The 26,363-nt window shown below is 39.0% G+C and overlaps 3 protein-coding genes across 3 annotated transcripts in view; all 3 read right to left on the bottom strand.

Annotated features, from left to right (window-relative positions):
• The window catches only part of LOC126700258 (disease resistance protein Roq1-like), a 36,057-nt gene extending 33,366 nt beyond the window's left edge, over window positions 1–2,691 (bottom strand). Inside the window, exon 1 of the mRNA XM_050398322.1 lies at window positions 2,279–2,691. Coding sequence (XP_050254279.1) covers window positions 2,279–2,656 — 378 coding nt within the window. The 5' untranslated portion in view covers window positions 2,657–2,691. The remainder of the gene's footprint in view (window positions 1–2,278) is intronic.
• A 4,262-nt stretch (window positions 2,692–6,953) lies between these two features.
• On the bottom strand, window positions 6,954–17,184 carry LOC126700628 (uncharacterized). Its single transcript, XM_050398844.1, has 3 exons — window positions 16,518–17,184; window positions 9,982–16,406; window positions 6,954–7,259 (listed from the first exon to the last, which is right to left on the bottom strand). The coding sequence occupies exons 1-3, from the start codon at window positions 17,182–17,184 to the stop codon at window positions 6,954–6,956; spliced, it is 7,398 nt and encodes a 2,465-aa protein (XP_050254801.1).
• Window positions 17,185–23,812: 6,628 nt separating this feature from the next.
• On the bottom strand, window positions 23,813–25,501 carry LOC126700627 (uncharacterized). The gene is made up of 2 exons (XM_050398843.1): window positions 24,981–25,501; window positions 23,813–24,542 (listed from the first exon to the last, which is right to left on the bottom strand). The coding sequence occupies exons 1-2, from the start codon at window positions 25,499–25,501 to the stop codon at window positions 23,813–23,815; spliced, it is 1,251 nt and encodes a 416-aa protein (XP_050254800.1).
• Window positions 25,502–26,363: the final 862 nt, after the last annotated feature.

Here is a 26,363-nt window from a genome sequence, read left to right as displayed (position 1 = left end):
AAAGGTAGCCATGCAACTAAATCTTAAAGATTGCTTGCAGATTTCCTGAAACATACAAACTCTGATGTTTAGAATTCACACACACACACACACACACACATATATATATATATATAGAGAGAGAGAGAGACCTGATGAACTGTTAATAGCATTCTCAAGAACATGTCACCCTGACCTTGATTATCAGCCAATTTGAAGCAATTCAAGAAGAACAGATGTGTTTGGGTGAGATCGTATGGTTTTACTCCATCTGGAAATGTTTCCAATGAGGTACAACCATCTGCTGTAATATGATAAATCGTTGATGGCAATTGTGGCAATGAGCGAAGTCCTGTGCAATTGCTCAAATAAATTGTCTTCAATTTAGATAGTTGCACGATACTTTCAGGAAGGCAACTAAAGTGATTTTCACTTAGATTTAAATAGGATATAGAGGGTAAGTTTCCAATATCATTAGTGATAGTTTGGAGACTATAGTCCCTTAGGTCCAAACTTGTTAAAGAACACATACCCAAAAGGGAAGGCAAAAACAAGCTCACAGGATTTTGGCTTCTTCTTGGAGTTAAATTAAAGGGGAAAAGCTTATTCCATAGTTTAGGTGGTGGCCCTTTACATCCTCGAAAAGATAGTTCTTTAAGATTCTCTAATGTAACAACAGAGGAAGGCGGCTCTCTTAAAGCAATTCCACTCACATTGAGCTTCTCTAGACTTTCAACATTCCACAGTTTCTCCGATAGACCGTCAAGCTTCGAGCATCCAGCCAAATTAATATCTTTAAGTGACTTGAAGCTACAAATGATACTAGGAAGACACATAAGATTCTTGCAATCTCTTAAATGCAATGAAGCAAGGTTAGTCAAATGTTCAATTGAAGAGGGAAGTTTTGTAATAGCAATGCCATCTAAGTGAAGTTTTGATAAGCATTCCATATTTTCCATAAATTCTGGAATTCTCTTGAATTTTGAACAGCCCGAAAGAACGAGAATTTCAAGAGATTCCATTTCAAACTTGCCTGGAAGGCTTCTAAGGCTTTTACAATTTTCTAGACCAAGAAGGGTAAGCCTTTTAAGAACCATAATAGATGGGTGAACCTTATGTAAATTTATACAACCATTAAAAATCAATTTCTCAAGATTGGGAACTCCAATGAAGTCAGGTGTTGCAATGAGATTTAAGGAATCGTTCAATGTGATGAACTTTAACTTGTCCAAGTACTGTTAAATGCCAAAATATAAAGTAGAAGAGTTAGATTTAACAAACCTTACAATTGATTAAAGATTAAAAACAAAGTTGTATCGAAGTACTTGAATAACAATCTTACCTTTATCCCTTTCCAAAGTCGTTCAATTTTGCTATGCAACAAGTGAAGTTCAGCAAGCTCATTTGGTTGAAAATCCGATGGCAAAGATTTTGAAGGATACTCACTCCAATCAAGAAGTCTTAATTTATCAGGAAGATGCTTGGGGCCATGCAGAAGTTGAACACCATGAATTATAAGCAATTTAAGGTTAGGCATCTTTGAAAAGGCTTCTAGGTTCCAATATCTCATTTCGTATTTATGTAGTTTTTCAACTTTAGGAAGCTCTAAGACTAGGCCTTGATTTGCTCTTGTTCCCTGATAATCAAGAAAAATGGATAGGTGAATTGCATGATACTAGAGTTATTCAAATTGTAATTGTGTGTTGAATAACATTATAAGGCATATGCTTAAGTTCTACAAATGATCTCTTACCGAATTTTTCACCAATACATTGTGAATGTCCTTGTATATCCATAATCTGCTCCACCGCCCAGGTTCTTGAGGATGATCTTTACGAACTATGCTTTTACCCATCGTTTGTAGTAGTTCATGCATCTTGTATTTATTTTTAAATTCTTTTAAAAGTGACCTTTCAATGAGAACCCTTAAACCAATTCTAGGGTCAAGGCCAAGATAATCTAGTATTTTTTCCACATAATATTTTTCTTTCATATTAAAGAAACATGCAATATGTAGAAAGATTTCCTTTTCTGTTTCATGAAGTCCATCAAAACTTATTTGAAGTATTTTGATAACATCTTGATCAGGAAATTCGTTGAGCCTATTTAATGCACTTTCCCATTCCTTCTTACTTCTATTGAACAAAAAAGAACCCAAAACCTCAATAGCTAATGGAAGGCCTTTGGCATAATTTACAAACTGTTTAGACAACTTTAGATAACCATTGGCAGGACAATCACTCATAAAAGCTTTCAACCAAAAAAGATGAAGAGCATCATCATTATTCAATTCTTTAACCTCATATATTTTAAATATGTTATGTCTTTTCAACAAAGACTCATCTCTAGTTGTGATAATAACTCTACTACCTGGACCAAACCAATTAAGCTCCCCAGCTAATTTTTCTAACTGGTTTAATTGATTTACATTATCAAGAACAAGAAGAATCCTTTTATGGCACATGATATGCTTGATCAAAAGAACTCCTTTATCAACATCTTGAATATTCATACTTTTCTCCATCAAAATTTCACAAATAAGTTTTTGTTGTAATAAAAGTAAACCGTGTTTTTCAGATTCTTCTCTAATATTAGTGATAAAACTACCACCATCAAAATAATTAAAAATCTTATGATAGACAAATCTAGCAAGAGTTGTCTTACCAATTCCTCCCATCCCCCAAACCCCTATGATGCGAACATCGTTTAATCATATAGCCAAAAGCGACATCAATTCCTCTACTCGAGAATCTATTCCTATTAAATCACTGGTATTTGATCTTGGGAATTTGTAACTTAATTTAGGAAATATCTCTTCCACAATATCTTGGATAAATTCTGTCTCATTCCTGCAAAGAAGAGAGACAATCAAGCAATGCAACTGAATCACCCATATTACCCTCCAAATCCAAAAAGAAAGCATATATTTAGCGTTAAACTTAATTTGTGCAATATCTCTACCACAAGATCTTGGATAAATTTTGACACATGCCTACAAAGAAGAGCGACAATCATGCAATACAATTGAGTCACCCATATTACCCTACACCTTCGAAAAGAAAGCATATATTTAGTGTTAAGTTTTAATGTAAATTACCCTCAAATTATTTCAAATCTCACACTAAGAAGAAGAAAACTAAGTACATGCAATAACTCAAACACAAGATTGGTAATTCCAAAATCCAAATCACTGATAATAAAGAAATGAGTTACTGTTGGAGCCATATATATACACAATTCTATAAAGTAGAGTTGAAGTTAGGATTTTAGTTTCAAGGGTAAGAATAAGACACAGTTTGACACAATATTGATTCAAAAAATGTTAATTAATATAAATATTAAATTAAATTCTTAATATCTTAATTATCATAAATAAATAAATAAAAACTTTAAAAAAAAATTCATTTAAAACATAACTTAATCATACATTGTAATTTCTATTAAAGCATAGTATTAATTAAAATATAATATCACAAATCAATATATATTCATTGACATAATAACTTATAAAGAGAAATCTAAAAAATAATAATTTAACTACTTAAGAGTACTGTAAGCGACTAAATTTCTCGGTTCGAAATGAATCAAACAAGTAAAATAGTTTCACAAATGCGAATTTGTATTGATGATTGTGCAGTACAATTCTCTGAATTACAAATGAGTTATCCTCTGATTCGATCTCCTTGCAAGACTTGTTGATTGGATTTGTAGTAGTGTGATTTTGATTCGAACACCCAATATACTTCAATTTGGCTGAAGAATGGATCGAAGATCTCTGGAACAGAATTACAATGAATCTCTGGCTATGAGCTTGTTGGAAATCCTTTGTTCTTCACGTTCTTCGTGTTCTTCGTGTGTTCTTCGTCTTCGAAGGTTTGTGTTGGAAGTTCTTCGGAGCTTTAGAGGCTTGAATCCGTTGAGCTTCAATGATTTGTGGTTGTTTGAGGTTTCTGGAGGCTTTTGAGTTTGATTCCAGTGAACTTTGAGATCTAGGCAGATAGTTTGGATGATTCTGCTTTGAATGTTCTTCGTATTTGAAGGTTTGTGGTGGAAGTTCTTCGGAGCTTTAGAGGCTTGAATCCGTTGAGCTTCAATGATTTGTGATTTGATGATGTTTTCGGACCTTTGAGCTTGATTCCCGTGAACTTTAGGATCTAGGCAGATGATCTGGATGATTCTGCTTCGAATGTTCTTTGATTTTGGGGTTGAAGTTCTTGAAGTTCCTGGAGGCTTCAGGGCTTGATTCCAGCAGAGCTTTTTCACTTCTGAATCCTGGTCCTCTTCAATGTCTCAAGAAGGCTTCTATTTATAGGAGTTTTGGGGTGGGTGAGCGACACGTGGCGGAGCTTGATTGGTGACACATGTCACAGCTTGATTGGTCCGCTTGAGTCATCGCTTACACGTGCGAAGTTGCTTGAGTCATCGCTTACACGTGCGAGGCTGCTTGAGTCATCGCTTACACGTGCGAGGCTGCTTAAGTCATCGCTTACACGTGCGAGGCTGCTTGAGTCATCGCTTACACGTGCGAGGCTGCTTGATTGGCTCTTGCATGACACTTGGCAAATTTCTGTTGGCTTCTGAATAGTGATAGCAAAACCTAGCAGCAATACATGGTATTCTGTAATTGGCTGTATTTTGTGGACTTGGTAATGTGATGTGTCAGCTTGTGATAGGTCGGGAATTTTCCCTCTCTACAAATGCCCCCTCGAGACTCGTTCACACACACGGTCTCGGAGTGTGGTGTGGGAATGAGTTTCGAAAAATGGATTTTTGGTACTTGACTCTTTAAGTGAAGTAGTTGAAGGTAGTGGAGCTGTTGAAGGTGGTGGAGCTGTTGAAGGTGGTGGAGTTTTCAGAAGGATAAGATTAAGTTGAAGTACTTTCAGAAGAGTATTTTGGATCGTTGGCGGCGATCACAAGATGTTGAAGATGGGGAAGATGAGAGAATGGTGGCTGGATACAGCATGCAGGGTCATGGAACTAACCTCGTGTTCTTAAGAACTTCTGGTGAAGTTATTTCAGAAGATCATGCTTTGGATTACAACGAGGACAGGTGGGAAAGTGGTTGAATGCGCCTGCATAATTGTATCACTCAAGTTAAGTTGAAGTAATTCCAGAAGCTTATGTATTCTGGGTATGCTGGTAGTGGCAACGAAGAAGATGGAGATGAAGCAAAGCAAATGAGCAAAGCATACACCACCATGGTGCTGGCCCTGTATGCTGGGACCCTTCTGGTGTAGATGTTTATGGGAAGTACAACTTTGAATATGGGACTGACTGTGTGTTGCATGGGGTCCGACAGTAAGTAATCGAATGCGCCTGTGTAATAGGACCATGCTGACAGACGTTATGTTGAAGTAATTTCAGAAGAGTATCTTCTGAAATCCTTCAAGCTGATTTTAAGTTGGAGTAATTTCAGAAAATGAGTTTTGAGGTACCAGCAACGATGACCTTTGGGTCCCATAGTAGTGGGGACATGGAATAAAGCTTTGGTGACCATTTACCGGCACCAAAGGCTGAATTCTGATGAGCTGGCGCCTTGGGGGCTGTTTTAAGTGTTGATGGAAAACAATTTGTAGGATACCCCAACACTTTTTTACCATCTTCACTTACTGCCACTTGTTGGAAAAGCACAGAAAAATGAAAGATGGAGCTAACTTGTGAACCTGGTTTGGAAACCAAACAAGTTGCTGTTTGTTCCGAACCTCTACCTTTGCTGTAAGACCAAACAACTTGAGAAGGACTACGGAGTTCCCAAAGCAGTTAGGAAGCTCCTTGAGCTAGGGTACAAGAGATTCAGTTGGCCTTAGATCTCCTGATTAGGTAGATCTGAGACTACAAGGAACAATGATACAGGCTATGTTATGAGAAATTTTATGGACAAAGGTGGTCGTTAAGTGGAGAAACAAAGTTTGTTTGGATCTCAAAACTGCAATGATGTTGTAAATAGGGTTTCGACCGAACCATGGGAGGGTTGGTCTCAAACCGATTATGAAGCAAGATTGGTTGCTAGACGTTGAGAATGATGAGGTTATAGTGAGAAATGGTTGTGAAAAGGAGGATTTGAAAATCTGAAAGAGGTAAATCTTCATTTCATGATTCAGTGTTTTTTTTTTTTCTTTTTTTCTGGATGAGTTTTTGATGAACCCGGCCCTCCTATTTATAGTAGAGAGATGAAGAATGGTAGGTAGGTAGTTGAGAATGGTAGTTGAGAATTTTTGGTGAGAATGGTAGATGGGAACGGTAGGTGGGAACGGTAGGTGGAAATGGTAGGTTGGAACGGTAGGTGGGAATGGTAGGCACCGAACGGGAATGGTAAGTTGGAGACTGGTAGGCACCGAACGGGAATAGCAGATTGAACTAATGACCTAGTGTAATTTTAAGACACACTTGTGAGAGTTCATTTGTACTTTGAAAGGCAAGCCTTGATGGAATCTGGAGAATAACCCTGCGAGGATCCCAATTAAATAGATGAAACTCAAATTTTGCTCTTGAGGACCTAAGTTTTGAACACTTGGAATTGAGTCATTTTTGCAATTTTCAAGTCTCAAATGACAGAACGGACTCCAAAATCGGAATGTACTCGAAAAGTTGAGTAAGATAGGTCCATCTCAAAAATTTTGACATTTGGTCAACATTCGCACAAAAGTCAACTTTTTTGGAAATTGGACGTTTGCACAATTTCTGAGCTTCGAATGAAGAAACGGGTCCCAAAATCAGAATGTACTCGAAAAATTGAGTGGGACAGGTCCGTTTTGAAAATTTTGACTTTCTGGTTAATATTTGCACAAAAGTCAACTTTTTTGGAAATTGGATGTTTGCACAATTTCTGAACTTCGAATGAAGAAACGGGTCCCAAAATCGGAATGTACTCGAGGACAAGTCCGTTTTGAAAATTTTGATTTTCTGGTCAAGGTCAAAAGTCTGCTTGGAAAAAGCTCTTTTTTTTCTTTTTCTTTTTTTTTTTTTTAGTTTCAGGCGGTTCGGATCCGGGTCAAATTTCCGGGTCGGTCCAGGTCGGATCTGGGCAACGGGTCAAGCCGGTTGTATGATGATGACGTCATCCATGACGTCATGGAGCGCGTCAACGCTTGAAAACCTGCCAGCGCGTGTGAGCGCGTGAGGAAACCTCCCGGCGCGTGTGAGCGCGTGAAAGAAGCTGGAGGCGCGTGGCGGCGCGTCAGCGTTTGCCGGATCTTCTGGTGGCGAGTGGCGGCGCGTGGCTTATCGTTTGGGCCTGAAATTTTGGGATTTTGTAGATCTAAGGCCGTAGAAGATCTCTGTAGGCTCAGTTTTGTTAAATTATGAACAGATTTGCACAGATTCGAGTGTGAAGGCCGCGGGTCATTGCGAGCTTATGGCGGCGCGTGGTTGCGCGTGCAGCCGTTTTTGGGCTTGAAATTTTTGGGTTTTGCATATCGGGGCACGCTGGATCGAGTGGTACGCTTAGTTTCCTGAAACGGTGTCTGGATTTGCACAGATTCGAGTGTGAAAGCCGCGGGTCGTTTAGGAGTCTGTGGCCGCTCGTGGTGGCGCATCTGGGCCTGGAATTTTCAGGTTTGGTGGATCGAAGGCTGTAGAAGACTTCTGTGACGTCGGTTTCTTGGATCTATAGTCTTCGGCGGCTCTGACAGTGGAGCATGTGTTTCTGCTTTCAAGGTCGGCAGCTTTGAAAAATATGTAGGCTAGATTTTCATCCCAAGTCTTGTGTAGTTTTTTAGATGACATGTGTACTTTTGTAGGTCTATAAGCCATCTTTTCTGAGGTCTAGCGTAATATTTTCTTCCTGACAGTATGATACATTTATGAGCACCATTTTCTTTTCAAGGTCTGGCGCAGACTTCTTTGACCTTTAGTGTTTGTAAAATCTGACTTTGAGCTCCACAAATCTCTATATAAGGCCATTCAAGACATGCACTAACTTGTACAAGCAGCATCTCTGATGAGTAGCATAATTCTCTAAGCTTAGAGAAATTATGCCTTTCTCTTCTTCTCTTTTTTTTTTTATTATTTATATTTACATATATATATATATATATATATATATATATATATTTATGACTTGCTTTATTCGTACTGATTTTTTTTTTTTTTTTTTTTTTTCAGGCTAGATATTGGAAATGAAGCTCTCTCTTTGATTTTTTTTTTTAGACGTACCATGAGATTTTCTTCTGATAAGCTCTTTGTTGTTACTTATTTTTGTTATGTAGCATGCTTTCCTTGGCAATTAAGCTGCACCAACACTTGTCTTTTCAACGCAGCCATTTCAAGAGTCTTTGTAACGTAGCCGTATCAAGAGTTTTTTTACCACGAAGCTGTGCTAGCATCTGTCCTTGTATTGAAGCCGTGCCCACATTCAACTTTGTCATGAAGCAACGTCAACACTTCAATCGTGCCAACATTCATCTTTGTCATAAAGCTGCCTCGACATTTTATTTGCATTGAGGCCACATCTACACTTCATCCATGTCGAAACCGTGACAACACTCATCTTTGCCATGAAACCACGTCAACACTTCATTTATACCGAGGCCATGCCAACATTGCATCTTTGCCATGAAGCCACGACAACACTCTACATTAGCACTTGAACTTGCATTAAAGTCGCACCAAATTTTTAGAGGCAACATAGCTCAGACATCAAGGGTGCATAACATTGTAGCCAGACATCAAGATTTCAGAGATGCCAACAAGATGTTGAAAATGCAAGGAGATGCCAAGACTTTAACATTGTAAAGAGCTCTCATTAAGACTTTGAAGATGCAAGGAGATGCCAAGACTTTGAAGTTTCAAGAAGAATGCCGCCAAGACTTTGACATTGCATGGACATGCCCTTGGAGGAGAGAAGATGCAACACCAACTTCAGATGCCGGAGGAAGGTGACATTGTCCAACTTTTGGAGACATGATATGAAGCTGCACCACTCAGAAGGGAGATGATGCCACACCGACTTTAGATATATAATCTACCATCATTCCGGAAGAAATTGACGTCATCCAGATTTCAGAGACATGATGTGAAACAACACCACTCAGAAGGGAGATGATGTGGTTCTAATTTCAGAGCTATGAAACGGCACAACCTAGAAAAAAAGACGATACAGCCTAGAGATGGAAGGTACAAGGAGATGCCTCCTGGGGATAAATGATACAAAGTATACTTCAGAGATGTAGGAGGATGGCCACAGAAAATGAGCAATGCCATGAAGACCTCATTTCAGTCTTCATTTTCTACTGCGTCGATCTTTGATCATCCTATTGAGCCATGCCTTGCCAACCGAAAGGACCTTAAAAGCACATTGATAACTGTTGGAAAACTCTTCAAGTTAGACTGGCCATCCTTCTTCTTTTCATGTGACTGAACTTAGCAACAAGTACTAAGCTGCTTACGTACCTCGGAGAGGGATCAAGTCATCACGTAGTTCAACAAATTTTTTTTTTTTTTTTTTTTTTGATGATCTTTTTTTTTTTTTTTGATGATTTTTTTTTTGATGATCTTTTTTGATGATTTTTTTTTTCTTTTTTTTTTTTTTGTTTTGTTTTGTTTTGTTTTTTTTTTTTTAATAATTTTTTTTAGTGCGTGACTGAACTCAGCAAAAGATACTAAGTTGCCTACGTACCCCGAAGAAAGATCAAGTCATCACGTAGTTCAAAAGATTATTTTATTTTTTTTTATTATTTTTTTTTGTTTGTTTTTTTCTTATGTGTTTTTTTTTGTTTGCAAAAAGGGGGGCGCAGTGTGTAATAGTGGGTATCACCACTGATCGAACCCGAGATGGCCTCAAGGGTGACACGGGCGTCCAACCGCTACGCCACACTCGCAATTGTTGACATGGAGTGAGATTAATTTCTCCTTATTGGTACGCTTTGAAGGGTAATGGGAAGACATCATGTACTCTTGCAGCGCTACAGTGGGTAGTTTAAGCTCTTACCGAGGAGCAATTCTTGATTTTCAAGCATAGAAGCGTTTAAGGAACTTCCCATTGATGGGGCCGATCCTTACACCATCATTATCAATCAACTTGTAAGCTCCATTAGTGTAGACTTCTTGCACAACATAAGGTCCATCCCATTTTGAAGTGAACTTATTGCCTGTACGATGAGTTGTGATGATAGGTCTTCGAACGGCGAGGACTAATTCACCAACTTGGAATGATCGTGGTTTGACCCTTTTATTGAATGCGCTTGAAAGACGAGCTTGATAGCATTCAAGGCGTTGTTGAGCCTCAAGCCTTTTTTCATCAAGTGCCTCTAATTCTTGCAACCTGAGCTTGGCATTTTTTTCTCCAGTCAATCCTTCTTGAATGGCAATCCGTAATGATGGGATTTGGCGTTCTAAAGGAAGGACGGCTTCAACTCCGTAGACAAGAGAATATGGCGTTGCTTGAGTAGGCGTTCGAAATGTTGTTCGATATGCCCATAATGCTTCTCCGATTCTTTCATGCCAGTCTCGCTTTGTCTTGGATACCACTTTTTTCAACAAACTGCCAAGTGTTTTGTTAAACGCTTCAGCTAGTCCATTTGCCGGGGCATTGTACATGGAAGAGTTGTATTGTTTAAATTCAAACTTCTCGCATAGCTCTGTCATCAGCCTATTGTAGAATGGTTTGCCATTATCAGTTATGATATACCGAGGGACACCATACCGATAGATCAAATGAGTTCGAATGAAATTGACCACCGTTTCTTTCTTCACTTCCCTAAGGGGTACAGCTTCCGCCCATTTTGAGAAGTAGTCAGTTGCGGCCAAGATGTACAAGTGGCCACCGGATGACTTTGGTAATGGCCCTATCGCATCAAGACCCCATGCATCAAAAGGCCAAGAAGCTACAGTTGGGTGTAGAGGTTCTGGCGGTTGATGGATGAAGTTTGCGTGATATTGACAAGCTTCGCACTTCTTAGCGCATTCCATGGAATCTTGCACCATTGTAGGCCAATAGTAACCCATTCGTTTGATCCTATAGTGTAACTTAGGACCTGACTGATGCGCGCCGCATATGCCAGAATGAGCCTCCTCTAAGGCTTGTTTAGCCTCCTCCTCTCCTAAGCAACGGAGAAACAATCCATCAAATGAACGGCGGAAGAGAGTGTCTTTATAGTAAATGAATCGAGCAGCCCTCCGCCGAATTTCAGTCTTGTGGCGTTTATCATCCGGGAGTCTTCCATGTTGAAGGTATTCAATGATCACTTGTCGCCAATCTTCTTTTTCGACAAGGCATACAGAAATGATGTTGGCTTGCTCTTCTTCTTCTTCTTCAACCACGAGAGGTACCACCCACCTTTGGGAAATAGCGACTTTGGTTGTCTCTTCTTGGGATAATGCTAAGGCAGTAGCCAAATTAGCTAAAGCATCGGCCTGTCTATTCTCCTTCCTTGGTATATGCTCCAATGTGATGGCCTCAAAGTTTGCTAGTAATTTCTTCGCATATTTGCAGTAGGGGATGAGGTCTTCTTTCTTGACGTCATATTGCTCCAAGATTTGGTTGATAATTAATTTGGAATCCCCAAAGATCTCAAGCTGAGGTATGCCCATCTCAATGGCCATTTGTAGACCAATAATCAATGCTTGATATTCAGCTATATTGTTAGAGCAAAGTTCGCTTAATGAGAACGAGTACAGAAGTATTTGTCTTTGTGGAGAAACAAACACTACACCTGCCCCCGCTCCTTCTCGACGTGCAGCCCCATCGAAAAGCATAATCCATGGTGGCATTTCTTCAATGTAAAACACATCTTCATCCGGGAAATCATCGGAGAACTCCCAATCAGATGGAACTGGGTGATCAGCTAAGAAATCTGCCAATGCTTGTCCTTTGACAGCTTTTTGTGGAATGTATGCAAGGTCATATTGTTGTAGCAAGACTGCCCATCGAGCTATACGACCCGAAACCACTGGCCTGGAGAGGACATATTTGATTGGATCCGCCTTTGCTATCAAACGGACTATATATGCTTGCATGTAGTGCTCCAGTTTGTCTATGGCAAAGAAAAGAGCGAGGCACATCTTTTCGATAGGAGAATAATTTAATTCAGCCCCATTGAGAGTTCGACTTAGATAATAAAGGGCTCTTTCTTTCCCCTCTTTATTTTCCTGTGCCATAAGAGCACCTAGAGACTTTTCTTGGGCCGCAATATACAGCACTAAAGGCTTTCCTGGGATAGGAGCACCTAAAACTGGAGGATTAAGTAAGTATCTTTTGATGCGTGCAAAAGCATTGCTGCAAGCCTCATCCCATTCAAAGTGCACATCCTTTTTCATCAATCTATTGAAAGGTTGACATCGACCGGCCAAATTCGAGATAAATCGTCGTATGTAGGCCAGTTTTCCCTGCAAGCCTCTAAGTTCTTGTAGATTCTTGGGCTCTGGCATTTTCTGGATAGCTTCAATTTTGGACTGGTCAATTTCAATACCGCGGTGCCTCACAATGAAACCAAGAAATTTTCCAGATGTTACGCCAAAAGCACATTTGCGGGGGTTCATCTTAAGCTGATACTTTCTCAAGCGGGTGAACACGGATCGTAGATCTGCCAAATGGTCTTCCCTCCTTTTTGTTTTAACCACCAAATCATCGACATAACACTCCACGTATTTATGAAGTACATTATCAAAGATCTTCTGCATGGCCCGTTGATAAGTAGCACCAGCATTCTTTAGTCCGAAAGGCATCACTTTGTAACAGTAAATTCCCTTAGGGGTACGGAAAGCTGTAAGCTGCTCATCCTTAGGATTCATTCGAATTTGGTTGTAACCCGAAGATCCATCCATGAAAGATAAAGCTTCATGACCGGTAGTGGCATCAACCATGACCTCAGTGATGGGTAATGGAAAATCATCTTTGGGACATGCATTGTTCAAATCACGGAAGTCAACGCACACTCGGATTTGTCCATTCTTCTTCTTGACAGGGACGATGTTAGCGATCCATTCCGGGTACTGCACTTCACGAATGAAGCCTGCTTCAATGAGCTTATTGACCTCGGTTTCTATTTGAGGGATAAGCTCTGGCCGAAACCGTCTTTGAGCTTGTTTGACTGGGCGCACGCCTTTCTTTACTGCCAAATGGTGTAGAGCAATACTCGGATTGAGCCCAGGCATTTCCTTGTAAGTCCAAGCGAACACATCTTTGTACTCTACTAGGAGCTTGAGGTATCCTTCTTCTTCTTCAGGGGTAAGAAGCGCACTGATGAAAGTTGGCCGGGGTTCTTCAACAGTTTCTAAATTGATCTCTTTAAGTTCATCAACTGTAGCTTGTCCTTCATCTTCCAAGGCTGGAGGAGCTTCATCGACCTCTTCATTGGTTGCTTCAGCATCTAACAGTGTACCCTCTTCTATTGTAATATGAAACGAGGATGATACCTCTTCAATTTCCTCATCATGGACGGGTGACTGACTTGTATGTACAATCGTTCGTCTTTTGACTTTGAGCGATCCTTCAGTGTTGATCTCCAAGGTAAAGTTACGTTTCATGCGTGAAGGAATGCTACTGCGGATCTCATCATTGGCTCTCTTCTCCCTTTGAACGTCAAAGTTTAATGAACTTTGAGAATGACTATCAATAGGCCTTTTCGTTGCCCCCAGTCGATCAAAGACTGATTTACAAGCAAGAGTGTCCCGATTTGATGTTGAACAAGTTGTATTTAGCCTGTCGAACACTGTGATTCGTGATGACGAGGGCTCGATGCGATCAAACACTGAGACATGGGGTGAAGAATGGTCTTTTCTTTGATTTGAGCTTTCGCCGACCTCCACCGTTATGTATTGAGAACTCGAAGGATCGCTTCTTTTCTTGGTCCATATCTGAGCTGGTTGTTCGGGAGTATAACCTAGTCCGGTTTTTGGGATAGGAATTTTATGCCCTTCAAGCCGCATTTTCCTTTGTGTTTTGCTAAGGCCATGCATCTTTTCTCCGGTGGCTTCTGGAATTAGCTTCCCTAAGTCTTCTTGTTTTGAGAAATCGTAGCCTGCTTTGGCTAACAGTCTATATGCCTTTGGGTCGTACCATTCTTTCGTCCGCTCACTTGGTAGAATACCATGCTCTATCGGACTTTTTGAAGACCTCACGAATCCATTTAACGGCTTCGAGGGCAAAGGGTTTGTGGATGAAGTTAAAGGCATGACATGATTTTCTTTCAATATGGCTACATCCTCCATCGTGAGCTTTGCAGGTCTTCCCATGTCTTTTGTAGGTTGAAGGCATTCTGCGAATGGTGATTGTCCATTTTTGCGATGTGATAATGGTATATACCGGAGGAAGGGCTCGGGGCCTTTCTTTGGGGAAGAAATGTCCTTTTTGGCGATGAATTTAACATGCTCCTTTTCATCCTGTTTACTTTTCATAGACGGGATCTCAACTGGAAGAACCTCGCTAGAAATGTCTTCTTTTGCATAGAATTTTGCATCAGCAAAATGAGCTTCGGTTTCTGCAAAAGGCTTTAAATCGGCATCGACCTTTTTTATTCCATTTTGAAAGAACTTGAAGCATTGATGCAAAGTTGATGGCACTATTCCATTTTCATGGATCCAAGGACGTCCTAACAACATGTTGTAGGTCGTCCTAGCGTCAATGACGTGGAACAAGACGTTGCTTTTCAATTCCCCAATGGATAATTCTAGGTGGATCACGCCGATTGCACGTTGTCCTCCTTGATTAAAACCTTGGATGACCAAACGACTGTGTGATAATTCTTCCATAGTAAAACCCAGTCGTTTCATGGTCATTTTTGGAAGTATGTTAACGGCTGAACCTCCATCCACAAGGATACGCTCGATCCTTTGTTCACGAGCATAACCAGAGACATAGAGTGGGCGATTGTGGGGCTTAGAGCCTAACAATAGATCCTCATCAGTGAAAGTTAAATCTGGAGAGCACGCGTAACATCCCTGTGTTTGTTGAAGTGTATTGGTATGAGGGGCGTATATCTCTGGCTCCTCAAGAGCTTGGGTGAGCACTTCTTTTGGTGATGTGGAGGATTGCAAGGGTTCAACTTCATCGACCTGAGATTGGAGTTCCTCCAAAGATGACAAGGTCTCTTTTGGATCACCATGGTCAACGTCCTTCTTTTCGTCCTGGATTTCGCAACGAGAAACTGTGTGGACAGCCTCGGCTAAGTCATTTTGAAAGAATTTTCTGGGGAAGAATTCTTCCAATGTGATGAGCTTCCGAGATTTTCGGGTTTGTGCTGAATCTTCATACACTTTTGTTTTCAGTCTCCCTTGCCTCTTATCACTCATTCTTTTTGACCAAGGCTGAATCTGGTTTTGTGCTCTTCTGGACTCTCGGGTGATCAAATGAAGAGGGAATGCTCGTTTCTTCTTCCATCTCTTGCGCACAACCATTGTCCAACCTTCTTCCTCATCCGTCGTTGACCTTTTATCATCGTTTGAATTATAATGAGGTGCTTTTTGTGAGAGCTGAACTTGAACCGGTTCTAGAGAACCAAAATGGATGAGCGTGGTATTTGCCCCTTGCCTAGTAGTTGGAGACATGGAACTAGGTAACCCACAAGAAAATGTGACAAGGTTTGACTGAGCAATATCATTAAAATCCAAGTCGATTTTCCTTTCCTTGGCTAGCTTCATGATGAGTTCTTTAAGAACAAAGCATTTTTGGATTGGATGACTTATGATGCGATGATACCTACAATAGTTCGGGTCATCAACTTTTCTCATCTCTTCCGGTCGTTTGCATTCTGGCAATTCAATTAATTTCAACTTGAGCAGTTGTTCTAGCATTTCAGGCATATCGGCGTCTAGGAAAGGATAGACCTTTTGTTCCCATTCCTTAAGTGATGAGCGACGCGTCTCACGTTGTTGACCTCCTTCAGGCCTCTTTTCATTGGCCTTCACATTTTTTGTTGAAATTTTGACTGGGGCAGGATTGACATTCATTGAGTCTTTGATATTACTTTTTGCATTCCTGTCGTTTTTCCTTATTTCCCGTCTTTCTTTCCTTTCTTCAGGTACAGGAGGTTTCGTATTCCCATGGCTAGAAATACTTAATTCCATGTCATGCGCACGAGTTGCCAACTCTTCAAATGTTCGAGGCTTTACTCCTTGAAGGATGTAAAGAAGTCCCCAATGCATGCCTTGGATGCACATCTCTATAGCAGATATTTTAGTAAGTCTATCCTTGCAATCTAGACTCAAAGAACGCCACCGATTGATATAATCAACGACGGGCTCATCCTTCCACTGTTTAGTATTGGTAAGCTCCATCATGCTTACCGTGCGTCGTGTGCTGTAGAATCGGTTGAGAAACTCCCTTTCAAGTTGTTCCCAGCTATCGATTGACTCGGGCTCTAAGTCTGTATACCAATCAAAGGCATTCCCTTTCAGTGAACGAACAAACTGCTTTACAAAGAGGCCTCCTTGCGTCCCTGCGTTCTCGCAAGTTTCTACAAAGTGAGCAATGTGTTGCTTAGGGTTTCCTTTGCCATCAAATTGCAAGAACTTGGGAGGTTGATACCCATTTGGCATTCTCATGTTATCAATGCGCTTTGTATAGGGTTTGGAATATATGAGAGAACTTGTGGAAGAACCTCCATATTGTGCTCGAATGGTATTTGTAATCATATCCTGCAGTTGTTGGACAGACATCGAGGCCATTGAGGTGGAATGTCCATGTTGAGAAGTGCCTTCACCTCCTTTTCCTTTATCACCCTTGGCATTTCCTCCTTTGAAGGTAAAGCCAGGTGGCTGCTCGGGGTCAAGACTTGATTCACCCGAATCTTGTACCTCCAGCTTGTTCATTAGGGTTGCAATTTTGACATCCTTTTCTTCAAGTGCCTTTGTGAGAAGGATGACCCTTTGTTCCATTTCAGCCATTTTTTCTTCCATGGTAGAGGTGTTAGTCATCATTACTGGCATGACCTCTATAGATGATGGAGAAAATGATGAAACAGGATGAGTTAGAGGTGCTTCACTCCTTAAGTTTCTCATCACGGGTGAAGAGTTGATGGAAAAGGTCTTTGTTGGGGATGATTCATTACTGGTCCCTAAATCTTTCGAGGCAGATGAATCTTCAGTGGTAGCTTTCCTATTTGCAAGAAAGTCCAAAGAGATGACAGCAGGAGATTGGTTTTCTTGGGTTGGTTGAGGTTGGAGTCGATCAAAAGCTTTGGATCGACTGCGAGTGATTGGGCCGACATACTCATCAGCACTGGAATCATCAACCACTGATTTTCGGACATTCTTGCTAGAGGCCATTGAAGCTAGTAGCAAAATGATGTCGAATTTCTTTTCTTTTGAAGGAGAAAGAGATGAGAGGCAGAGATGTCCCACCGGGCGTGCCAGAATTTGTAAGCGACTAAATTTCTCGGTTCGAAATGAATCAAACAAGTAAAATAGTTTCACAAATGCGAATTTGTATTGATGATTGTGCGGTACAATTCTCTGAATTACAAATGAGTTATCCTCTGATTCGATCTCCTTGCAAGACTTGTTGATTGGATTTGTAGTAGTGTGATTTTGATTCGAACACCCAATATACTTCAATTTGGCTGAAGAATGGATCGAAGATCTCTGGAACAGAATTACAATGAATCTCTGGCTATGAGCTTGTTGGAAATCCTTTGTTCTTCACGTTCTTCGTGTTCTTCGTGTGTTCTTCGTCTTCGAAGGTTTGTGTTGGAAGTTCTTCGGAGCTTTAGAGGCTTGAATCCGTTGAGCTTCAATGATTTGTGGTTGTTTGAGGTTTCTGGAGGCTTTTGAGTTTGATTCCAGTGAACTTTGAGATCTAGGCAGATAGTTTGGATGATTCTGCTTTGAATGTTCTTCGTATTTGAAGGTTTGTGGTGGAAGTTCTTCGGAGCTTTAGAGGCTTGAATCCGTTGAGCTTCAATGATTTGTGATTTGATGATGTTTTCGGACCTTTGAGCTTGATTCCCGTGAACTTTAGGATCTAGGCAGATGATCTGGATGATTCTGCTTCGAATGTTCTTTGATTTTGGGGTTGAAGTTCTTGAAGTTCCTGGAGGCTTCAGGGCTTGATTCCAGCAGAGCTTTTTCACTTCTGAATCCTGGTCCTCTTCAATGTCTCAGGAAGGCTTCTATTTATAGGAGTTTTGGGGTGGGTGAGCGACACGTGGCGGAGCTTGATTGGTGACACATGTCACAGCTTGATTGGTCCGCTTGAGTCATCGCTTACACGTGCGAAGTTGCTTGAGTCATCGCTTACACGTGCGAGGCTGCTTGAGTCATCGCTTACACGTGCGAGGCTGCTTAAGTCATCGCTTACACGTGCGAGGCTGCTTGAGTCATCGCTTACACGTGCGAGGCTGCTTGATTGGCTCTTGCATGACACTTGGCAAATTTCTGTTGGCTTCTGAATAGTGATAGCAAAACCTAGCAGCAATACATGGTATTCTGTAATTGGCTGTATTTTGTGGACTTGGTAATGTGATGTGTCAGCTTGTGATAGGTCGGGAATTTTCCCTCTCTACAAGTACCTATTAATTTTCAAGAAATTCTATATGTGCTTTTGATTATTTTAAGAATGTGTACAGTAATTAATCTTTCTTTTCTCTAGTTGAAGTCCCTAACTTTCATTTTCAATTATTGAAATTATGTGTATGAAACTCCTAAACAAGGTTCCATGGTTTTACAATTTTTTTTTTAAAGGAACAAAAAAATAGGATAACTTTTATTTTATTATTTTTTTTATAATTAATTGATAGTTCATCCATGTCACGTACAACATCTGTTTTTTATTTTTTTTTGTTTAATTAATGAAATGGATGTCCCATTATGATTATAGAAGTGTAACCTTTAAAATATTATGAAAGAGAAATACAAGTGCAAATTTTTTTTTTTTCAAATGTTAGTTGAATCCTAAAATAAAAATTTATAACAATTTGTTGGGGTTGGCTAAAGATAAAGGAGTAACTTTTAAATCCACTACAAATTGTTGGAAGAGGATTCTCTTCTTTTTAGAACTTTTTTTTTTGGCTAGGATAGGGGAGCAGAAACCTGACTGATATAAAGGGTAAACCATTTTTAGGAGGAGTCCCATTAGGGGAATAATAAGGTGGAGGAAAGATTTTCTCGGTGAACTACTCACACATGTATATTGTTTGTCTTGTGAAAATATTCTAATGTATTTTGAGAGATAATTACAACATGTTACTAACTCCGCAGCTCGAACCCTTTCCCCCCTAGACCCCCAAACACTTTGTGCATGGGAAGGTGTCAATTTAGTTACAAGGCCTTTGACAATATTCTAATGTATTGTTTGTATGAATATTGCACATTTTCTATTCTCGAATGACAACGAACTAGTATCAAATTGGTCGTGACAAGCCTCCACAATCGTGGCCTTGGTTGTATAAAGTTAGTTATCTTACTTGTGTTAAGCTTCATTAAGGTGAAGCTATCGTAGTAGATAAGTGCTTGGTCCATAACATTTTCATAACAAATTATATGTGGTAAATTATTATTGTTTCTAATTTGAGTCTCACAACTTAAATTACTTTTTTGTCCACCAATAACAACCATTAACAACCTACCAATTAAGATTTGTTGTAAAAGTATAATGAAAATGTTGTGGACATATCATTTTCCATCATAGTAAAGAATGAAAATTAATTTGTTTATTTTTTGAGTCAAAAGTGGAAATTTGTTGTAAATCATTTTAAATTCAAGTGAATTCCACAGTGAAAAGTAGAAAAGTAAGGAGATACAATTTCCCATGTAAAAATGGTAATCCCACATCTAAAAGAAGACAATAACGAGCTATAACTAAAGACTTAGGGTTATACATGTGAAAATCTTAAGTACCCTTATAGTGTTATATTGTAAATTTTTAATAATTTATAATTTGTACCAAGTAATTATACATTTCAAAGGGACTAGTACCTAACCAAAAACAGAGATTATTATTGTCATGTCAAATGCATTAGAATGACATCCTAACAACTAGATACAAAATAAATCTCGCATGTCAATGAAGACGATCATTTAATAAAATATATAAAGAGAAATAATGACATTAGCACAAATTACCTATCTTGTAAATGAAATCCAAAGAGATTGGCCACTTTTGTTAAAGCAGCTCTCCACGTGTGAACTTTATCTATATTATCTTTGAAACGTTTTTCATGTTCGTCAAATGCTTGTGCATATGTTCCCGTTTGTTTTCGCACCTCAGATGGATCCACGTCGTAAAAAATGGGCCAAACTATTTGCCCCATCTCTTTTTTGCATTCCATGATATTCACAAGTTCATCCAAACACCATGTTGTGGTTGCATAGTTTTTTGAGAGAATGACAATAGCAAACAATGATTCTTCTATTGCTTTTAAAAGCTCATGGGAAATAGGTTCTCCTCTCTCGAGATTTTTATCATTCCTGAAGGTGTTGACACCCTTCTGTTTCAAGGTAGTGTATAGATGGTCTGTAAAATTCTTGCAAGTATCCTCACCTCTAAAACTTAAAAAGACATCATATTTCCACTTATGGCTGGAAGAAGAGAAAGATGGGCTTTTTGAATCCATGAAAGCCAATCTAAGCTTACAAGTAAACCTTGAATCACAATATAGAATTATAGATACTCGTCAAAATGTCATTCAATTAGATTTCAAGTAAAAATAAATAAACGAATAAGGGATAAAAGGAAACTATGTAGAATTTAAAGAGTAAAACTAAGGAGAGGAAATTAAAGAGAAGAATGAACATATATAACAAGTGAGAACTTATAGTTACAGATACTCATTGAAAAAAAGGGTGAGAACTTAAAGATTTTGGAGAATAGCAGATTAGCAGTATTGTATTGTCGGTGAAGCTACTATATTGTGTAATTGATGGTTTAAATTCTATATATGCATGAATTGGATGCATTTAAAATTAAACATAATTTTTATTATAAAAATATAAATAGTTAGTCAAATTATTAAAAAAAGAAAATAGCATGTAACATATGCATACGTATGTATATATTAAAAATCATACACAATTAGTCACGTATTAAAATTCTTACATAAATTTAATACTACTTATAATCATTTTTTTTTTCTAATTTTTAATAAGATAGAATGTGTGGTGATTTTTGTTGTGTAATGATTTTTATTGAGTATATGTGATTGGTTTAAAAAAAGAAAAGAAATTTATAGTTCATTAATATTAGATTCTTAGTATTCTACACTCATTAACTCACTTAGCACAAAGATTAAAAAAACTTAAGTAGACACATGACACAAATTTAAGTAGATAATTATTGTGTAGTCCCTACATAAATTTAGACACATGGCACAAAATTGGATTCTAGTTTCAAATTTTAATTGAATTTTCTCTAAGTTTTGTCTATTAATATTGTAGGGGGTGGGTTTGAGTGGTGTTTACGCTTCCCTCTCGAAACCTTCCATTCTCTTCATTTCGGTCACGTTCGGGGTTAGGGAAGTTACCCCGTTTTTGGGATTTGGCTGGTTCGAGCTGATGGGAGCCTGCTTGATGAGGGTCTGACCCTACCATGTTGAATCGTTGTCCTTACTAACACACAAGTTCTTCCCACAGACGACGCCAATTGTAGGGGGTGGATTTGAGCGCCCCTTCTATTGGACGAAATGTCTCAAGCCCAACTGGCCCAATACAATAAATTTTTAGAGAGTGGGTTTAAAAATTAGGTCCTAGTCTGAACCACAATCACTGGACACGGTTAGATGCGAGCTGGGTAATAAGGAAATGGATTAAAGTATGAAATTTTGTCCTCGGGCGTTTCGTCCAAGGAACTTGGTGATCTTCCTCTTCTACTTTCAGTACTAGGTTACAATGGTTTTCAAGACCATGCAGATTGACACCGCTTTCTCCTTTTTCTCTCCTCCTACTCTCTTTTCTGCGATCCCCCATTCTTGGAGGGTTTCTCACATTATATACTTCTTTTCAGTCGATCTTGACCCTCCACTTGTTTATCGTGCAGGTCATCACTCGAGTGCTTGTCCCATCAGTCACTTTCCCAAACCCTCTGTGAGTTGCGGCAACCAAAGCCGCACTGTTCAGGGGTCCTTTCCTCATTAATGCAGCCAGAATATTAGTTGGGTGCATTCAATGCGGAGGTGACAACTTCTCCCTGAATTGCTCTTACACCATACCCCCGTGTGTGTCTTTCTGTACTCGTCTTTTCTTCTGGGGGCACTCTTGGAAGATACCTTTGATGGCGTGCCGTCCTTTCCCCCTGGGTTCTAGAGTGCCGAGGACAAGATCGTCCTCGGCATCGTCTCTAGGACGTTTGGGCTTTCTTCGTACGTCCTCGGGCATTTTTCCCTCCTCGGCGCGGGCCTTGGGCCTAGTACAGAGTGGGTCGGGGTTGGTAAGTTCCTTGGCCCCACAAATATATATATATATATATATATATATATATATATATATAGATTAAAAGCCAGGTTAGAAAAAATCCAATTAAATTTCAATTGGATTCTCAATTTTGCATCACGTATCCCATTTAATTTTTAATTTTTGTATCAAGTGAATTATTGAGTGTAAAAATCGAAGAGTCCAAATCCAATTAGATTATAAATTGGAGTCTAATTTTGCACCACTTATCCATTTAATTTTTAATTTTTTTTGGCAAGTGAATTATCGGAGTAAAAACAATTACAATTACACGGTTTAAATTATACATTTTTTTTTAAAACAATCACAATTATGCATATGCATGGTACAATTAAAAAAAAAATCACAATTATACAATTCAAATTAAACTTTTTTGAGAAGATGTTCAAATTATACATGATATTAGCTTGCACTTTTTTTAAACCATACATTTCTAAAATATGTAATGATTTCTCATATTATAATTATATATATATATATATATGTATGATTTAGAATTCACTTGCTACAAAAATTAAAAACTTAGATGAACATATGGCGCAAAATTGAATTTCATTTGAAATTCAATTTAGAATCTTCAATTTTTACACTCAATAATTCACTTGGCACTAAATTAAAAATTAAATGGGACACATGACACAAAATTGAGAATCCAATTAAAACCTAATTAGATTTTCTCTAAGGTTTTGCTATTAATATACATATATATATATATATATATATATATATATATGAAGGAAAGTGCAACGTTTTGCTTTAAACATGATTTTAAAGAGAGTGTGTATACATAGTGTGCAATAACAAGTATATAATAAGATTATCACTATTGTATATGGCTATGACAATGATTCTATCTTCATGAAGCAACGTACGGATTGTAAAATATACGATAAAGTTACGTCTCTCAATATTTTTTAATTGAATGCAAATTTTGCTAAATCCATCATTAGATTACATTTTTTTCTAATATCTTTTATACTTTCACAATTTCAAGATGATTAAAGATCAATAACTATCATCGATCAAATGTTTAAATTTCAAGTTTTAATGGTTTAAAATTATGCATAAAAAATGAATTCATAGTTTGAATGGTAAATAACATTCGATTAATATGAAATTTGACAACATGTTAAAAATATATAAATTCAATAAAAAGTTATTAAGTGATATAACATAACTTAGAGTTACACTAATTAAGTGCAAATTACACCTAATCCTATATATAAATAAATAAATATATATATATATATATATACATACATTTTTTTATAACTTGTTAAAACAACAAATTATGATTAAAGTAACATAATTTGATTATGTGAAGCCTCATTAAGGTAGGGCTTTTTGGACCCACCCCTAGATAGTAAACCACATATACATAATCACAGCTGCTAGAATTGTTAGACTCTAAAAATGATAGGAAACTATTTTTTGTAAAAGGAAACTATTTATTGAGAAATTCTGTATATGCAGGTTTTTTTTTTTTTTTATGAGAAATACGTGTATTTTATTACTAAACGGATAGAGCATCCTGAAAAACAATAGGTTCAATACATGGTGGAGTTTCCTCAATCCAAGTAACATAGTCATCTATTCCTTTGGCATGATGGGCCAAAGTGTGTGCTAGCTTATTTCCAATTCGCTTAACATGCTGTATTTGTGTTCTTCGAAAAGCTTGCAAGCTGTGATGAGTGTCCTGTATGACGTTGTCAATGCTGGTTGGTGCCGTTGAGATATCATTCAAGGCAGTTGAAAGAATGGCAGAGTCTGTCTCGAAAATGACGTCCTGGAGTCCAATATCTTTGGCGAAAGTGACCGCTTCATGCATGGCTTTTGCTTCGGCATCAAAAGGTCCCAACGGCAGTGGCATGCGCTTGCTCAGAGCTGCCACAAGGCCCACAACTAACCCCTCATGGTCACGAACCACAACACCAATTCCCACAGACTTGGAGACGGTGAAGACAGCGGCATCGATGTTGATCTTGTACCACGGGAAGTCCGACGGAATCCACCGTATATCTGCTGGCTCCTTATGATGAGGTTTCTCCAGGCGGGCAAGCTGGTAGCTCTTAATCATGCTTCGGGCTTTGAAGATTATCTCTTGGCTGGACTGTCGTGTGGTCCCATGGCAGGCTTTGTTCCTTGTATACCACATACACCATGCAATGGTGACCACCAGTTCAAGCAGCTCCTTGCCTACATGTTGGATGAAGATGAGATGCCAAATGAAGTCCACGAATTCCCTGTAGTGTATGGCATGGATGTCAATGGGTAGTGCAGCTATCGTCCAAGTCTCACGGGCTTTTGTGCAATCCCAGAATAGGTGTCCGCTTGTGTCTTCACTTAGTCCACATGCTTCACATAGAGCCTCCTCTAGGATTCCACGATGACAGAGGTTTACTTTGGTGGGTAGTGCGTTGCGGCATGCCTTCCATGTGAAGGTTTTGATTTTATTTGGAATGTTGAGGGCCCATATTGTGTACCAAAAGTGGGTGTGGTCAGATCCATGTGACGTGGTGCATGGGTTTGCATGGGGAGATAAGGATAGTGCCACCTTATAAGCACTATTAACAGTGAATATACCTCTTGGAGTATAAGTCCATATTAAGCGGTCTCTAGTGGGATTTCGGCTCCTTGGTATTCCCAAGATTGCATCAGCATCAGCTGGCAAGAAGTGTTACCGAATCATGTCTGCTTTCCATTCACCCGTTTCCTCATCTATGAGGGTGCAAACCCGTGAGTCTTGAGGTAGTGTGCCCGTCGGCGAGATGACTCGAAAAATGGAGTGTGTAGGCAGCCACTTGTCAAGCCAAATCTGGATCGAGGAGCCATTTCCCACTTGCCATCTGCTGCCCGCCTTGACCACCTCTTGTGCAACCATGATGCTTCTCCAAGCAAAGGGAGGTTTTGAGCCCAACTCTGCATGTAAGAAGTCAGTATTTGGAAAGTAGCGAGCTTTGAGAACACGGTGAACTAGGGAATGGGTGTTTGTTTGAAGTCTCCATCCTTGCTTGGCGAGAAGTGCCAAGTTGAAAGCCTTTAGATTTCGAAATCCCAAGCCACCATTGGATTTTGGAACACAGACTTTATCCCATGACAACCATGCCATTTTATTTCTTCCATTTGTTTGGCCCCACCAGAAGGAGCGCACCAAGCTAATCATCTCATCACAAAGTGTATTTGGGAGTTTGAAAACACTCATTGTGTAAGCCGGGATTGCTTGGGCCACTGCTTTAATGAGAATCTCTTTTTCTGCCTGGGAGAGCAACTTTTCTTTCCATCTTGAAAGCTTATTGTCTAATCTTTCCTTCAGAGTCCGGAAGGTGTTCTTTTTTTATCTACCTACAAGCGAGGGTAGGCCAAGGTAGGTTTCATGCTGTTTTATAACCTCAGGTTGCTTGATCTCTTCCTGCAGGTCCTGTGTGGTGTTTCGACTGAAGAAGAGAGAGGTTTTCTCCCGGTTTATTTTTTGCCCAGATGCATGCTCATATGTCTCAAGAATTTGTTCCAAGTGGCTACAGTCTTCCCGAGTAGCTTGGCAGAAAATAATACTGTCATCTGCAAAAAAGAGATGTGAAATTGATAACGTCTTAAAATGTATACGTGTTATATATTTATGTGGGCGTTATCTCCTTATTACTATGCTTAATTTGTATAATTAAACCATGATTTGCATTAGTCCCTATTATTTATCTTTACATAATTTCTTGAATAAGATGCCATTCATTGTGTATAATTTTCTACTTTCAAGAAATCATGTGAGAAAGATGAGTTTATAGGAATTTTTGAAAGAATGGAGGCCAAACTAGAATTAAAGTGGAGCTAAAGGACCATACTTAAATGTCTAAGGAGGTGCAGCTGGAGTGCCTGGATCGTCTACCATGATTGGAAGCTTTAAATAAGGAAAGAAATCAAAGAGACAGAATCTGAAAAGGAAAAATCTGATTTGAGCACTGATCAGTATTTTGGGCGTATCTCTCTCCTAAAAAATCCAATTGACACAAGACTGGATGGGTTGGAACCATGACTTAAATATGTACAACTTTCCAGTTTTCAGTTTTCCA

The sequence above is a fragment of the Quercus robur genome, chromosome 9 (genome assembly GCF_932294415.1).
Source record: "Quercus robur chromosome 9, dhQueRobu3.1, whole genome shotgun sequence".
Classification (NCBI taxonomy): domain Eukaryota; kingdom Viridiplantae; phylum Streptophyta; class Magnoliopsida; order Fagales; family Fagaceae; genus Quercus; species Quercus robur.
This window is presented reverse-complemented; position numbering and strand designations above follow the sequence as displayed.

Coding starts and splice junctions, on each gene's coding strand:
- LOC126700628 (XM_050398844.1), bottom strand. CDS start 17,184: ATGGCCTCTAGCAAGAATGTCCGAAAATCAGTGGTTGATGATTCCAGT. Junction 16,407..16,517: donor CATTCGAGCACAATATGGAG/GTTCTTCCACAA, acceptor TTGATGGCAAAG/GAAACCCTAAGCAACACATT. Junction 7,260..9,981: donor AGTTGATTGATAATGATGGT/GTAAGGATCGGC, acceptor CTGAGCCTACAG/AGATCTTCTACGGCCTTAGA.
- LOC126700627 (XM_050398843.1), bottom strand. CDS start 25,501: ATGAGTGTTTTCAAACTCCCAAATACACTTTGTGATGAGATGATTAGC. Junction 24,543..24,980: donor TGGAAAGCAGACATGATTCG/GTAACACTTCTT, acceptor CATACACTACAG/GGAATTCGTGGACTTCATTT.